Source organism: Numida meleagris, chromosome Z, assembly GCF_002078875.1.
Source record: "Numida meleagris isolate 19003 breed g44 Domestic line chromosome Z, NumMel1.0, whole genome shotgun sequence".
Lineage (NCBI taxonomy): Eukaryota > Metazoa > Chordata > Aves > Galliformes > Numididae > Numida > Numida meleagris.
In genome coordinates, this window is record NC_034438.1 from 56,629,835 (window position 1) to 56,645,972 (window position 16,138).

Sequence of the window (16,138 nt, forward strand, 5' to 3'; positions counted from 1 at the left end):
GAACACGCATAGTAGTAGCTCTGTGTCTGCTGACTCATGTGGGTATTTTTTCTCTCTCTCACTAAAATTACTATTTTTTTTCTTTTCTCTCTTCCTCTCCTCTCTTATGAAACAGCTTTTATCTCAATCCCCGAGTTCTTTTGTTGTATTTTTTTTTCTTTTCCTGATTCTCTCCCCCATCCCATTGTGCAATGAGTGAGTGCAACACAGTGTGATACTGAACTGCCTGCCAGGTTAAACCACAACACAATCATGCAGGTATCCCCCATGCTGCAATCCCCTTCTCTGCTGCAGAATGCACTTGCACTGAACCCAAAGATGTTCAACAAGGCACAGTGCAAGGTATTGCACTTGGGTCAGGGCAATCGCAGATATGTGTACAGGCTGGGAGAAGAACTGCTTGAAAGTAGCCCTGAGAAGAGGTACTTGGGTGTTCTGGTGGGTGAAAAGCTGGACATGAGCCAGCAGAGAGTGCCTGCAGCACAGAAGGCCAACTGAGTCCTGGACTGCATCAACAGAGGGACGGCAGCAGGGAGAGGGATGGGATTGTGCCCCTCTGCTCTGCCTTTGTGAAGCCCCATTTGCAGTACTGTGTCCAGGTCTGGGGCCCCTAGCACAAGGACATGGAGCTGTTGGAGCAGGTCCAGAGGAGGCCATGAAGATGATCAGAGGGCTGGAGCACCTCTCCTGTGAAGAAAGGCAGAGGGAGCTGGCCTTATTCAGCTTGGAGAAGGCTCCTGGTAGACCTTGTTGGGGCCTTCTAGCTCTCGAGGGGAGCTTACAAAGAGGGAGGCCCACTCTTTACATGGTCTAAGAGGGATAGGACAGGGCAGAATGGTTTTAAACTAAAAGAAGGGAAATTTATGTAAGATGTTCGGAGGAAATTCTTTACTCAGAGGGCGGTTGAGGCCCTGGCACAGCTGCCCAGAGAAGCTGTGGGTGCCCCATCCCTGGAGGTGCTCGAAGCCAGGGCCCTGGATGGGGCCCTGGGCAGCCTCAGCTGGTGGGGGGGGCAGGGGCAGCCCTGCCAATGACACGGGGTTGGGGCTGGGTGGGCTTTAAGTTCCTTTCCAACCCAAGCCTTTCTGTTGTTCTATGATTGCCTCAGAGATTTCCTTGGAGCTGTTCAGAAGCCGCTTGGATGTGGTGCTGGGCACCCTGCTCCGGGTGTCTCTGCTGGAGCAGGGCTTGGAACAGCTTGACCCAGCAGTCCTGCCAACCTCAGCCGTTCTGGCCGTTCTGTGATTCTTGAAGCAATTCTAATCCGAGTCAACAGCTGAAATGCATGACAGCACTTGTTCAACTTACAGTAGTACCCTTTGGCAGCAAACGCCTTGTTTTAATCACACAGCTACTCAACAGAAAACGGCCGCCTTATCAGTTTCCAGTTGCCGGAGCCCTACCGGCCAGGCCGCCGCCGGGGGACGGCACCCTAGAGCTGACACGGCCCCGCCGCGCTCCTCCCTCCCCCGCGGCGCGATGGGCGCGGCGCGCTGCGCTGCCTTCGCTTTCGCTTTCACTTCCCGGCGTCGCGCGGGCCCGCAGGCCGCAGGTACGGGCAGCGGGAAGCAGAGGCGGGGGGCGGCAGGCCGGGGGGGGTCGGGCCGGGGCGGAGGAGCGAGGCCGCGTCCGAACCGCGGCGATTTGGAGCTTTCTTCCCTTCCTCAGGTGGCCGCCGCCTGCAGCCGGTCCACGATGGCAGCGCCGCGCTGGGAGGTGGTGGTGCTGGGGCTGGCGAGCGTGGCGTGGTGTGTCAGCCGTGCCCAGGGCGGTGGCGGCAGCGCGCAGTTTCCCTGGGACAGGGTGAGGCTCCCCGGGCACGTTGTGCCGCTGCACTACCACCTCCTCATCCATCCCAACCTCACCACGCTCACCTTCACCGGCACCGTGGCCATCGATGTCACGGTCACGCAGCCAACGAGGGCGGTCGTCCTCCATAGCAAACGCCTGCGCGTCAGCAGGGCTGGCCTCGAGGCGGGGGCCGGGAGCACCTGCGCGGTGCGGGAGGTGAGGGTGCTGGAGCACCCATCCCGCGAGCAGCTGGCACTGCTGGCCTCCGAGCCGCTGTGCACCGGGCACAACTACACCCTCAGCATCCAGTACTCAGCGAACCTCTCCGACTCCTTCCACGGCTTCTATAAGAGCACCTACAGAACCCGGGAAGGAGAACTCAGGTATTCTTTTCTTTCTCTCTCCTTCTCTCCTTCTCTCCTTCTTTCAAAGCAATAAATATGATTTCTTTGATAGTAAATGTAACTGGCTTTAGAATTTGTTGTCACCTGCTTTAGGAATTTTTTTTCTGAAACCATTCTTGAGGTTCCTACTACAACTGAGAAATAAAATCTCACCAAACTGCGCAGTGGGGAATTACAGAGACTGTCTCTTTTTTCCAGATAGCAATGTGGTTCATAACATTATAGAACAATAGAAAGGTTTTGGTTGGAAGAGACCTCAAAGCCCACCCAGTTCCAACCCCGTGCTGTGGGCAGGGCTGTCCCCCAGCAGCTGAGGCTGCCCTGGGCCCCATCCAGCCTGGCCTCGAGTGCCCTCAGGGATGGGGCACCCACAGCTTCTCTGGGCAGCTGTGCCAGGGCCTCAGCCACCCTTGAGTAAAGAATTTCCTCCTCATCTCTAAGGCTTTAGCAGGCCTTGGTCCACCAACATATACATTGATTCCCCTTGAGTATGGTGAGAGGAAAAGGCAGGGGACTTGTTGGGCTCATAACAAGTTTTCTCTTGTTCTGCAACCCTTTCCAAGGTGGTTTTTAAGAAACTTCATCTGCTCTCCTCAGTTCCCCACCACAGATTGAGAAACAGCAATTCTTAACATGCAAAATACTGTGATAGTACCTATAGTTATTTCCTAAGTATGAAATTACTCACTTTTTACACATCAAGGTGTTAAATTCTGTGCATGTGAAGATGTGTGGACTACAGCTCTTTCTTTTTTTCACTTAGAGTGCTTGCATCAACACACTTTGAGCCAACCTCTGCAAGAATGGCCTTCCCCTGCTTCGATGAACCAGCTTTCAAAGCCAGGTTTTCAGTTAAGATTAGGAGGGAACCAAATCACCTTGCCTTGTCCAATATGCCACTGGTAGGTAGATACATTTAACGTTGTGCAATTGCTTGGTGGCCACTAAAACAATAAAGTAAAATGAGAATACCCAAGCATGGGAATGCTTGGCCTAAACATTATGTCCGTTCTTTTATGACAGAGCGCTATTGCTGGTAGTTTTGACACAAGTTTAAAAATGAATGCAGAAAATTATGCATCCAATGGGTTCCTGCTTCTTAGTCATGGTTTGAGAATGTTCAACATGATGCGGCCTCCATAACCTGTATTTTATATTTTATTCCCAAAACGCTTTCTGTCTTTGTCGTAGGTTTTGAAAGTTAATGATGAAATATGTCTGAATACAACATGACATGATGCCTGTTTATTACCTTAATTATCTGCTAAAAAAGACCTTTTATGTAAAAAAAGAAATAGTTTAGCCTTCAAAAATATCTCAGTGAAAATGCTGTACATATAATGACTGCAAATGTTGCTTGCACTTATGTCTGCATAAATAGGGTAAGTTACATTTTGCATATCTGATCTTAATTTGTGCATAAGAGATTCTTTCTAAGTTCTTTGATATTACTGGTTCCTGGTTTGCAAGGAAGCTAGCCCTTAAAAATGAAGTAATAGTACCTCCCCATGCACACAAAGTACCTCTCAGAAAAGGAAATATTTTGAAAGTTGGTTTAAAAAAGCAATTCTTAACATAGAGAAATAGCTAGAATAATGATTTTTTTTTTCATTATTTGGTCAGTCTAAGTTAGTTAGCTAAGGTTGTATGAAACCAAGAGGAAAAATGGGTAACTCCAACAGATGACCCATCTTGTTAGCAAGTAGATACCTGAGACAGCTGAATCACTGTCTGGAGGAATTTATTTCTCTCATGTATAATAATTGATGTTTAGATTTAGACAATTTAATTTGATTTAATTGATTGATGTGCTGCCACACACTGAAGAAAATTGAAACAGCAACCAGTATTTTTATTTATCTAGTTTTAGCTCTTATGAGTGAAACTACTTGTATATATGTGGTTTCTTTCTTTGTGTAGGGAGGATAGCCATGGGAATTACTTCTTTCCAGTGTCTTTTTAATGGTCTTAGTGAAATAGGGAAAAAAAACCACAGCACTTTGTGGTCCCAGAATCCTCATGCATACTACCATTGAATGATGTGATGTGCTTGTTTTTTTTAGGTGAAGTCCGTGAATATAGCTTCATGGCTTGTTGAGGACCATTTTGATACCAGTGTCAAGATGAGTACTTACCTTGTGGCCTTTATTGTTTCGGATTTTAAATCCATCAGCAAAGTAACCAGTCGTGGAGTTAAGGTAGGTCTTTCTCATTTTCTAAGAGCTTTGTAAGAAGATCTTATAGGGAAAGATATACAGTTTACTTTTCAGTTAAATCACTGCATCTAAACATCTTGAAGTTCTACATGGATGAAAAGACAGAAGGAAATTGGTTTTGTAATTGTATGATTGAATGATTAATTCGCATTATGACTTTTACTAGTATCAAAATCTTTTGGTAATATGCTTGCTTTTTATATACCTACAGGCATGTGTAACATAGTCTCATGTAAGATTAAAAGGAAATTAAACTTTGTTATCTTAGAAAATCAAGAGTAAAATAGAACTGTGTAGCTTGAACAACTCCAGCATGATAGGGGATGGAAATTGTAGAAGTCTTTGTAGGAGCATAATGGTTGCAGAGGGTAACTTAGAATTTTTATTTCTAGTTTTGATCGTATTTTTTCTGGACTGTTAAAAATCACTGTTGCATGAGAACAGTTAGATATATGCTCTAGAGTAACTTTTTATGATTATTCAAATACCAGTGTTAAAGAACAAATGACATAAGGTTTTGAAGGTAGTATTAAAATCCTGCTTGCTCATGTGCTGTAGGTTTCCATCTACACAGTACCAGAGAAGATCAACCAGGCTCATTATGCGCTGGATGCAGCAGTAAAACTTTTAGACTTTTATGAGGACTACTTCAGCATTCCCTACCCCTTACCAAAGCAAGGTAAGCATTAAATAATCTATTTGATCATAATAATATTCTTAATAATGAGAACAGAGAGAAAAATAGCATAGAATTAGTAATTTAGATATGACTGGGCTGGCTTTGGCTCACAGGCTTCTAAACATTCTGCCTCACCTTACTTAAGAGTAGTTCTAAAAGCTACACTGAGAACTGAAAATCTTTGTATTCTGTATAGAACTTTTTTTGAAGTATGTTTTTGCTAATATATTTAAGGAAGTCCTTAAAAGTATGTGTGATATATGTGCCTGTGCACACACTGTGATGAAGTGGGATGAGTGGGTAGCTGGGTTCTTGCTGGGTAAAATAATCCTAGCAGTATTTTAATATTCTTTTTCCCTTTTGTTTTGTTTTCTAGATTTAGCAGCTATTCCTGATTTTCAGTCTGGTGCTATGGAAAACTGGGGGTTGACCACATATCGGGAATCAGCGTTGCTGTATGATCCTGAAAAGTCCTCAGCATCCTCTAGGCTTTGGATTACTATGGTTATAGCCCATGAGCTGGCTCACCAGGTGAGATTTAGGAGTAACAGTGAAGGATCAGAATGGGCCCATGGAGTGGTCAGCGTCGGTGGATTCTGTGTGGGTGAGGGGACGTTAGAAATACAAACTGAGAAGAGCTGCTCCAGTTTGAGGGTGTTCTCCTCTGAACCGTGAGGACTATTTCTAGTAAAGGAGTCTAGTCAGGCTGCACAGACATAGAAGGCTATAAATATGTTTAATTTGGAGCTGCAGTACCCTGGTGCATTGCACTATTGTCAACCGTTGAAATTAGTTGTGGGGCCTGACTATAAGTACATAAAAGTCTGGAAAATATTCATATGTGGCCTTCCTACCAAACCTGTTTTATTTACAAGGTTTCAGAGAATGGAAGGGGAAACCAGTGCTTTAGAGTTTTACCATTAAAATAACAAATGAAAGAGCCCAAAGCTAGCTATAACACTAAAAAAGATGTTCCTTAGGAGTCAGTAAAGTACTATAAATTCAGTTTCATACAGATGAGCAGCAGCTTTTCTGACACGCTGGGTACTTAATTTCAGGAGCTTGGTGTTTTTGTTGTTTCAGTGGTTTGGCAACCTAGTTACCATGGAGTGGTGGAATGATCTGTGGTTAAACGAAGGGTTTGCAAAGTTTATGGAGCTCCTGTCCGTAAACATTACCCATCCAGAACTGAGAGTTGTGAGTAGCATTTCCTGCATTTTTATTTTATTTCTGCCTTCCAAGTCCATTAGTTTGTAAGGATAAAGACTGAGCAGTTTTGTGCTGTGAGCCACTTCTTAATTTCTCTTCAAAGGAATGGTCTGATCTGAACTCTGAAGTGTGGGAATGTTGATTGAATTGCATGTAATTATTTTCAGAGACTGATGATGGAAGTTAATAATTGCAATGAAATAACATTCTTTTTTTAAAAGTTATTTACATTTCCAAAAGTGTGGAGAAATGATTTTATCTTTTTCTTCATCACACACAGTCAGTACAATCCTAGTGAAGACCCTGAGATCCTTCCGCTAGCTTAACACAGGTCCAATATAAGTAATTTTGCATAGCTCCACCAAAGTGACATGCACTGGGAAGATCTGTGCAGTATTTTGCCATAAAATTACAGAGGAATGATGATGAAGAAATTCACCATTGGATTTTTGTGTTTGTTTTGTTGTTCTTGTTGTGTTTTTTTTTTTCTTTAATTTGTTTTATGGTTACTGACCATTCTTTCTGTCATCTGTTGGAATGTGCACATGCTTTTGTGGAGTTATTATCGGCTCTTATTAACTGGACTGTCTAAGTTTGTTTAGAATGGTAGAAGTAATTTGGATATCTTCTGTTAATGTTGGTGTTTTTTTTCTGTGCTCTGCAATAAAAAGAAAGATGCTTTGCTTTCTTTGTGTGATGTGAAGATTATATGTAATGTGAACTAACTGGGAACTCAGTAGTCAGTGAGCAAAATGTAGTAGCAATAATCATTTCTGCCTCCCATTAGGAAGATTATTTCTTAAGAAGATGCTTTGATGCCATGGAGGTAGATGCATTAAATTCATCCCATCCTGTGTCTACTCCTGTGGAGGATCCAGCTCAAATTTTAGAAATGTTTGATGAGGTTTCATACGAGAAGGTAAAATAAGTAACTGTTTCTGTTGTCAGTTGTCCTTTGTACTGGGCATCCACCCAAAGTGTTAGTACACGTTTTTATGACTTGCCTAATTCCTTGTCCAAAACGCCTGAATGTAGTTCAAATGGTGGTTTCATTTTCTGTCTAAAAAGAAGGGGGTTTACTCCCTCTTCTCTGTTCTGTATCAATTTAAACCATTAAACCATTATTTCAGATGCTTAAGCCAAGCAGCGTTTTTCACTGTAGCATTATACGGTGCCCATTCTATCTAGTAATTAAAAATATAATAACACAGTTTACTCAGTCCAATATATTTTTAAGAAAGGTGATCATGAAAACCAAATGTCTGCTTAGATATACATAAAGCCCAATTATTTTTTAGTCAGAGACAAATAAAGCCATACTGCTATTTAGGTGAGTAGCATGCTGAAAAATTTCCCAAAGAAGCATTTTGCTGTCTAAGGAGTGGTTCTGTAAACACTTTGTCGCTCTTTTTGTTTTAGGGATCTTGCATATTAAATATGCTGAGGGACTACCTGACTGCCGATGTGTTTAAGGCTGGACTTGTACAGTACCTACAGAAATACAGCTATCAGAATACAAAGAATGAAGATTTGTGGGACAGTTTGACAAATGCAAGTACTTCTTATTCTCATACTTTTTTCAAATTTCATAGCTTTTCATTAGTAATTTGTTTCCCTTATACCTAAATGAAGACTGCAAATACTACTTACAGCTATAACATCAACTGATGACTGAAACTCTTTTACAGATTTGTCCCACAGTAGGTACTGACAAAGGTGAACTACAGGGTGACGGCTTTTGCAGAAGAAACCAACAGTCATCTTCAAATGCAGTAAGCATCTAGTATTTTACTCTTTAGTATTTGGAAGTTTGACATTTATCAGAGTCCTCTCATGTTACTATCCTGTGCTGTAGGATTGGTACCTGTACAGACAGAAATCCTACTTCTGTGCCCAGGGCTGACTGGAAAACTGCACTACTTGAAGAGATGTCAGTAACTACGCTTCCCTGGAAGCATTCAAGGCCAGGCTGGATGGGGCTTTGAGCAACCTGGTCTAGTGGGAGATGTCCCTGCCTATAGCAGGGGGGGTTGGAACTAGATGATCTTAAAGGTCTCTTCCAACCCAAACCATTCTGTGATTCTGTGATTCTGTTAACTATTTAAAAGTGTCCACAGGAAGGTCAGCCAGAGATGTCATGATATCCCACGTTCCATCCTAAACTTTTCTATGCAGAGCTTACAAATATGCAGCAGCTTTTATGAAGTCCTTACCTACTCAGGTCTATTTCATTGTCAGTGTACTCCATCTGTCTTCCTCCTCTTCTTATGTGTCTCTTTCCCCTCACTAACAAACAGCACTGGACCAAAGAGACTCTTGATGTGAAGGCAATGATGGACACTTGGACACTGCAAAAAGGTTTTCCCCTGCTAACCATCACAGTGAGAGGAAAGAATGTCCACCTGCAGCAGGAGCACTACAGAAAAGGAGCAGATTCTCTTTCACCCACAGAAAACGGGTAAAGAAAATGGGTAAATCTCAGGGCACAAACTACAGTACTCATCTGTGGCAAACACAGCTACACTGTAAGAGCTTTTACTATTGTTTCTTAAGGAAGGCTGCCTGAGCCAACTATGTGAGCGTCTTTATGCAGCTCAAGACCAGCACCGCTGCTGCAGTAGGTGCAGTTGGTCAGACTCTGAGTACCTGGTTGAGGTACCAGTTGCTGCAGAGCTGCAGGGACTAGGCATCTTGGTGAGCTGAATAAACCTGTGCTACAGACAAGCCAGTGGAAACTAGGCTTGAAAGTTCATACTGTTGCAGCTTCACTGTTAATAATCTCCCAAGCAAACTAAATTAAAACTGGCTAGATGCATGTGAGTCTGTACTGAAATGAACAGATGTGAGTGCAGATCATGGCTGTCATCTACTACAAAACTGTTAGACTGAACTAAGTTGGAGAAGGTTTTGCAAAGCTCTTTCATTAAACAAACCATTTCTGTTTTGCAATAGGTACTTGTGGCACATTCCACTAACCTACGTTACCAGCAACTCTCACACTGTTCAAAGATTTTTGATGAGAACCAAAACAGGTAATTTCTTTGACTAATTTGATTAATTTGATTAAAGTTTAAAAGCTTTTTTAGCTCTGCAGGGTTTTTTGTTTTTTTTTTTTTGCAGAACTGACAATGAGATAAACTTTTTTTTATTGTCATCTTAATAACATCACTATAACAATCTCTTATTGTATTCAGAAACTGTGTTGTAATTTTATTTAAATTTCTGAAATTAGACACTTCGTGGGTCTAATCCTAGAATGTGTTTGAATCATTAACAGAAAGGAGTTATATTTATGTTTGCAGATGTCATTATCCTTCCAGAAGAAGCTGAATGGATTAAATTCAATGTGGACATGAATGGTTATTACATTGTGCACTATGAAGATGATGGATGGGATCGTCTGATCAGCCTTTTGAGAGAGAACCATACAATGATTAGCAGCAATGACAGAGCAAGTCTCATTAATAATATCTTCCAGCTTGTGAGGTAAGATGTTCTATCCAAGACAAAAAACAGACAAACTGCATTTATGAGAATGTCATTAAAGAAGAAATGTTGATAATGGATATATTATTCCTTACCTCTTTTAAATAGTATCAGAGCATGTTCCCTACTTGCTTACAGCTATGTAAGCCCAGGATTTGCAGTGGCTTTTCTAAGCATATTTAATGGAACAGATCAGAGGACATAGTAATTCTCATGCTCCAAACAGTCCCTGATGTGTTTGCAACAGCATTTAGCTTACTGTTTCAGTCTTGCTTTTGAGAAGGCAGGTTTGCAGCTAAGTTCTCTGTGAAATACAGTATTTGCTGTGTTAACTTAGTGCCATGCGGTTTTTAATTGTAACTTCAGAGCTCAGTTTTCACCGGGAAGCAGCACATACATGTGTACCATCCCTAACAATGACCTGTTTATTGTAGTAGTGAGGCCTGTCAGACAAAATTACAAGACTTACAACTCTATGAAACTGAGCCCTCAAGCTTTTTGCAAGCTAAGGGTTTCTTTAAAGACACTGTCACTCTTTCTACTGTGGTGTCACACCAAATCTTCTTAGGTTGCCTTTAACTAGCAACCCTCTTCAGCACTGAAGACACTGAGAGTGCAAACATGGCACACATTTGGTGAGGTGAAAAGAATGTGTTAAGTCGTGGAGCTGGCAGAGACTGCAGTAGTAGAAGGTATTTTGTCCATTGCTAACATTGTGCTAAGGTCTGCAAACAAAATGGAGCATGTATATGTTTTAATAAAACCTCTGTTTTCTTTGAATGTTTTGCTCATAATCATACCAATCTCTGCTATAATTTTAGCTTCCAAGGAAGGTAGGTGTGAATATTCAAAATTTTGATTCAAGTATTCTTGTGAGGACACAAAGTGCTGTCAGCACATCTTCATGCAACCTATTAAATCTGTCAAGGTTTTGCAAGTGAGCTAATGCTGGGAGAGCATTTATGTGGAAATCCTGATGTTCACTAGGACTGTCAGGTCGTTGTATCTCCTGCACCAGAGGTAGCTGTCCTTTTTCTCTCTCAAGTTTAAGAAAGGAAAATATGGAAATTACATTACAATTTCCCTGATCCAGCTGATGAGCAAGAAGGCAATTAAGTAGGGCATAGATCTCTTACTCTCTAATTCAGATGGAGTTTTTTAGACCAGAATAGAATCAGAAGTTGAATTCTCAGCATGAAGTTTCATAGAGGAGAAAATGAATAGATTTGAAAGGGGGGCAAAAGCACGTCATTTTCAGTGCAGGTGTGCAGTGCAAGTACGCCAATGGAAAGTGATGGGCTGGGAAAGTGGTTTTGCTTTTAAGTTTGTCTTTTAAGTTTAATTGTAAATTGTTTTATCCCCTCTCTTCTACTCCTTAGAATAAAAAAACTGTCGATTTCTAAAGCTTTTGATTTAACTTTATACATGAAACGGGAAACACAGATCATGCCCATACTCCAAGGTATGAACGAGCTGGTTCCTATATACAAGCTCATGGAGCGGAGGGATATGGATGACACAGAAAAACAGTTAAAGGTAATACTTTAAGTATCTACAACTTCATAATTCTGCTTGTACCCTGCAAAATGCGCCTTCTGTAAATATTTATTATTGCCTTATTTTAGGACTATATAGTCAATCTATTTAAGGACCTAATTGACAAGCAGCTTTGGAGTGATGAAGGCTCAGTGTCAGAGAGAATGCTTCGGCAATCCCTGCTGCTGTTTGCATGCGTGCGCAGGTACCAGCCCTGTGTGGACAAAGCAGAAGAGTATTTTTCGAAATGGCAGAAATCCAATGGAACCTTAAGGTCTGTTTTCTAAATAGGACTGCCTTTTCTAATGCTGTCTTTTCTGATATTCTGTTTAATTATAGCAGAGTTAATTTATGAAAAGGGCTAAACTGTGATCCTTTCTACAGTCTGAAGCTAAGTCTACTCAGTTGCATTTTTCAAGTTTTGGCTTCCACTTCTTTCATATTTTGACAAATATGATACGCCCAAACTATCACAGACGTCACTTGGTAATCCACAACTATTTTTGTTCGAGATGTTCTGAAAAGTGAAAATTACGTGTGAATGTATTCTCTCTTTTACGTGTACAGCAACAGGTTCGTGAACTTGGCCTAACTTGTGTTTCTCATCATGACGTAAGAACTCTCTAAAACACCCTTCCAGAATGTCTCTGAGAGGTTGCTCTGGGCAGAACAAAGGCAACCACACTGGTGTCTGACTAAATACACAACAGCCATGAAAGGAATGTTCAAAATAAGGAAGAAAAACAAAATAAAAGGAATGAGTCCAGTATTTCAGGAAAATATTTCCAGGGCAGGAGTCATATCATGAGACAGTCTGATTTACTTAACTGTTTCTCAGCAACAGGCATCACCTTCTAATTCTTATGATGGACCAGTATTTCTTAACACACTGTCTGTTACGCCAGTTAATGCATGACATGGTTGTATTTCTACTTACATTCCTAGACATGGCACGGAGAGTAACTTGCTGTTCAATTTGTTGTAGGCTGCCAGCAGATGTGAAGACAGCAGTGTATGCCGTTGGAGCACAAACATCTGAAGGTTGGGATTTCCTCCTTAGCAAATACCAGCACCACTCCTTCAGTGTAGACAAAGATAAAATTGCATCCGCTCTCAGCCTCACCAGGAATAAGGACAAACTTCAGTGGTGAGTAGCATGTTACACAAGAAAAGTGCACTTGGGGGAAGATACACCAATTATGAAACAGGAACTAGAGTTGCTCCATCTTGTTTCACAGCTGTTAATTTGAGGATTTCTGAAATACTTTATGGAGTTAATACAACAAGAGGCTGCAGCACTTCCTTCCAGGGTTTTAGTGCCAGGAGTCCATCTGCAGTTGGAAATTGGGCCAAAATGTAAAGCTATTCTGATACCTTACCTTTGCTTGACAGACACCTCTTTGTTTATCTTTGTAGTTACTTTGATTGTAGCTACATATGCTGTATTTTTCTTACAAAAACCTGAGTTTTCCTGCTTTCAGGAGTTGAGCACTACTGAACTTTTCAGGTGTTCAAACTCAAAAGCTTGATGCTTCTTTAATCAGCATACAGGTATATTAAGTAACTGTAGTTGTGAAAGTAACATTAATGGGAAAGGTGGATATACACCATAAAAAGTTTGAAGTCACCCCAAAGAAACGATGTCTCAGGACCTTTAGAAATGTGAACTTTTTACAACAGTAGAAAATACTGAGGGAATAATCATTTGTCATTGTTATCTACTGGTCTAAACAACTTCCATTTCTGCTACTAATTCTTAGGCTAATGGATGAAGGTCTGCGTGGTGACATCATAAAAACTCAGGATTTTCCATATATTATTGTGTCCATTGCCAGAAACCCATCTGGCTATCATCTTGCTTGGACCTTCTTAAGGGAAAACTGGGAGAAACTCATCAAAAAGTAAGGAACAGAAGTTGTTTCACTTCTGTCTGTATCCAATCATATGTTAAAACGCTACTTCCTACAAAATAGCACACTTTCTGAGTATAGGTTATTCTTTCTGCTAGATTTGAACTCGGTTCATCTTCCATAGCAGGCATTGTCACTGGAGTGACAAATCAGTATTCAACAAGGCCACAGCTTGCACAGGTAAGCCATTTTAACATCTTAAAAGCATGACTAGTTATGAAGTATCAGAGTAATATCTAGTATTTTCCTTGGAAAAGATTACAGCAATGGAGCTGGATTACTCAAGGCAGAGCATTAAGCCAGTGGCAAGGAGAAAGATGGGTGTTATTTAAGCAGAGGACTTGGATGCAGAGTATAAACGTGTATGCTCAAGGGCTCGTGGCTTCCCTCTGAAAAGTAATAAGGGGGAAAAAAGAGGTTTTTGACTGAGCAGAGTGATAGGCAAATGCTGAAGGGCAGTGATAAAATATACCAGTGTTCCCAGATGTCATACACGATAATCAATTTGTCCACTTATTCCACCATTTCTGTCAATGTCAAAAAAAAGAAAATCAAGACTGGTCAGTGGGCAGATCAGAAGTCCTACAAGAGCACCCCTGGCAATTTCTTTTCAGAAGCTGTTTTCTGCTGTTGCCAATTCAAGATTTCCTGATTTAGAGCAAAACACGAGCAGAAATAATATGACTATATTAAATCCAAAATGAAAGAACACAAGGAGCAGTACATTGCTTTGTACTTGGTTCTCAGCCCTCTTTTTAGATCTAAGTGAACTCTGAAAATGTGTCTGTAGTGTGTTGGCCACTGCCACAGACTGCAGGGACATTTCTGTGCCCTGCCCAGAGGTGTGGCTGCATCTCCCTCGAGGATCTGCAGGGCTTAGATGTATATATTTTTTTTTCTGGCAGAAAACTGAAAGGGGGCATGGACCTCCTCATGTAGGAACATCTTCGTTCAGTATTTTAACATCAACACTTACTTAATGGATGTTCTCTCTGGTGAAGTCTGTGCTGACACACAGCTGTCCTGGGTGCAGGTGTCACGGCTTCAGTGACCACAAGGGTTTGCTGCAGGAGCAAAGGACGGGTTCCGCCCACGCAACATTACATCTCTTGCAACTGGATTTTTTTTAATAATCTAATTTTAAATGTAATCTTCATCATCTTATGGGATAGAGTGGTTATGAAACCTTTTAAGATAACTTTTTGTGTCAGGTGGTCAAGTCAGGTCAAATACCACAAATTTCTTGCTGTTCTTGCTATGGAAGCGGGAGATGCTGCTGCCCCTTCATTCATCAGCTTTTCTTTCAATTTTTTTAATCAACAGGTAAAAGAATTCTTCAGTTCTCTGGAGGAAAAAAGTGCGCAACTTCGTTGCATCCAGCAAGCCATTGAAACCATTGAGGACAACATACAATGGATGGATAGATATTTTGATGAAATCAAAATGTGGCTGCAAAAGAACCACCCATAAGTTAGGATAGCTTGTTTGTAATTTGTTAGAAATAATTTAAAGGCACTGAAAATTCAGGGCTAGAGGGACAGCTCAGCCTAAGGTGTTAGTTCTTTTGGAGGGAGCTTTCAGCCTTCTGCTGCTGACTGAAAATATTCTTGCATTTCTAAGTCACATCAAAGAAAGGAGCATGCATATTGTGTGTGTGCACATACAAAAAATACGTTGGGGAATCTGGATTTAGATGATTCGTCAGTTTGTTTTAGCTGGAAATTTTGCTTTTAATGATTCCTTGTACAACTAACTGAAGTGCAACTACTGCTGTAAATACTCACTGATGGTTAAAATGACAGATACTCGTTTGTAATGACCTTTATTTATTAGCTCAATGATGATGATAAGGATCGTAAGGTAATTACTCAGGCAGTTGATGAATATTATGAAGGAGGCATACATACTTAAGAAACATGAGTTGAAATCCTGGAGGTGTTTTTATTTTTATTTTTTTTAATACCTGATAGTGAATGATCTTCTCTGCTTACCTACAGAAACTTTTTAATTCAAATACTAATAGTAAAAAAAAAAAAAAAAAATTGCCATACGTGCCTAAAATCACTTGATTTCTTGCTCCTGACAAGCATGCCCTTTATGTAATTCCACAGCTTTTTATTTTCTCTGCTGTTCTGACCTGTCTCTGTTACAATACTGGCCAACACAGCCAGAAACCTCCTAACAAAGACTGAGATATAAGGATAAATGCACAAGCTGGAACTAATCATAAGCTTTCAGCTGTGTTTTGTTCACATCTCACTCTACTAGGAATAAAACCTGCTCCAAAAGTGGAAACCTACAATTAGAGTTCAGGAACTCTTCTGAATTCTGCTATTAAAGGCCAAAAGTTCGGTCTCAATTCTTTAAATACTGTTTCCTTTTGCTCGCTCTATCCATTCTTACATAAAGAATCCTGTACCTTGTCACTCACTGAGGGAAACAATTCAGAACAGGATGTGCACCATGTGTACAAAAGTTTAGGAATTTTTTCAGCTCAATACTTGAGATGGATTTAGAAGTTTTACTTTCTGATGAACAACTGAGGTTCAGTTCTTGGCTTCTAATGCCAGTGGAACTTAGCTAAGCTACTGCGGTACTGTATAGGAGTACTGCTGCTGATGTGGTTGACAGGTATAGAGCTCCACCAAAATGCCACCTTCAAACTGCAGGGAAGGGAAGGCTGGATGACTCACAGCATTTATAACAACTTTGAGCAGTTGACAACCAGTGTTTCAGGTACTGTTGATAGCTGCTTGCTTTAAGAAGTTTTCGGAGCAAACTGAAAAGGTGATTATAGTAATAAAAAAATTTTTTACATGGTTCTGGATAAAGCACTTCATTTCTATGTGTGTGTTCTTTTTTTTTGCTATTGTAAGAAAGAATTAATGATGTTGCTGTTTTCTGCTT

The 16,138-nt window shown here is 41.1% G+C and overlaps 1 protein-coding gene across 1 annotated transcript; it reads left to right on the top strand.

Annotated features, from left to right (window-relative positions):
- On the top strand, positions 1,271-16,070 carry ERAP1 (endoplasmic reticulum aminopeptidase 1). The gene is made up of 19 exons (XM_021379928.1): positions 1,271-1,552; positions 1,669-2,174; positions 2,959-3,097; positions 4,259-4,393; positions 4,970-5,090; positions 5,467-5,621; positions 6,174-6,287; positions 7,087-7,218; positions 7,719-7,850; positions 7,988-8,071; positions 8,597-8,757; positions 9,252-9,331; positions 9,602-9,785; positions 11,165-11,321; positions 11,411-11,595; positions 12,307-12,468; positions 13,082-13,222; positions 13,330-13,411; positions 14,555-16,070. The coding sequence occupies exons 1-19, from the start codon at positions 1,286-1,288 to the stop codon at positions 14,699-14,701; spliced, it is 3,084 nt and encodes a 1,027-aa protein (XP_021235603.1). The 5' UTR covers positions 1,271-1,285; the 3' UTR covers positions 14,702-16,070.

Coding starts and splice junctions, on each gene's coding strand:
- ERAP1 (XM_021379928.1), top strand. CDS start 1,286: ATGACAGCACTTGTTCAACTTACAGTAGTACCCTTTGGCAGCAAACGC. Junction 5,091..5,466: donor CTACCCCTTACCAAAGCAAG/GTAAGCATTAAA, acceptor TTTGTTTTCTAG/ATTTAGCAGCTATTCCTGAT. Junction 11,596..12,306: donor AAATCCAATGGAACCTTAAG/GTCTGTTTTCTA, acceptor AATTTGTTGTAG/GCTGCCAGCAGATGTGAAGA.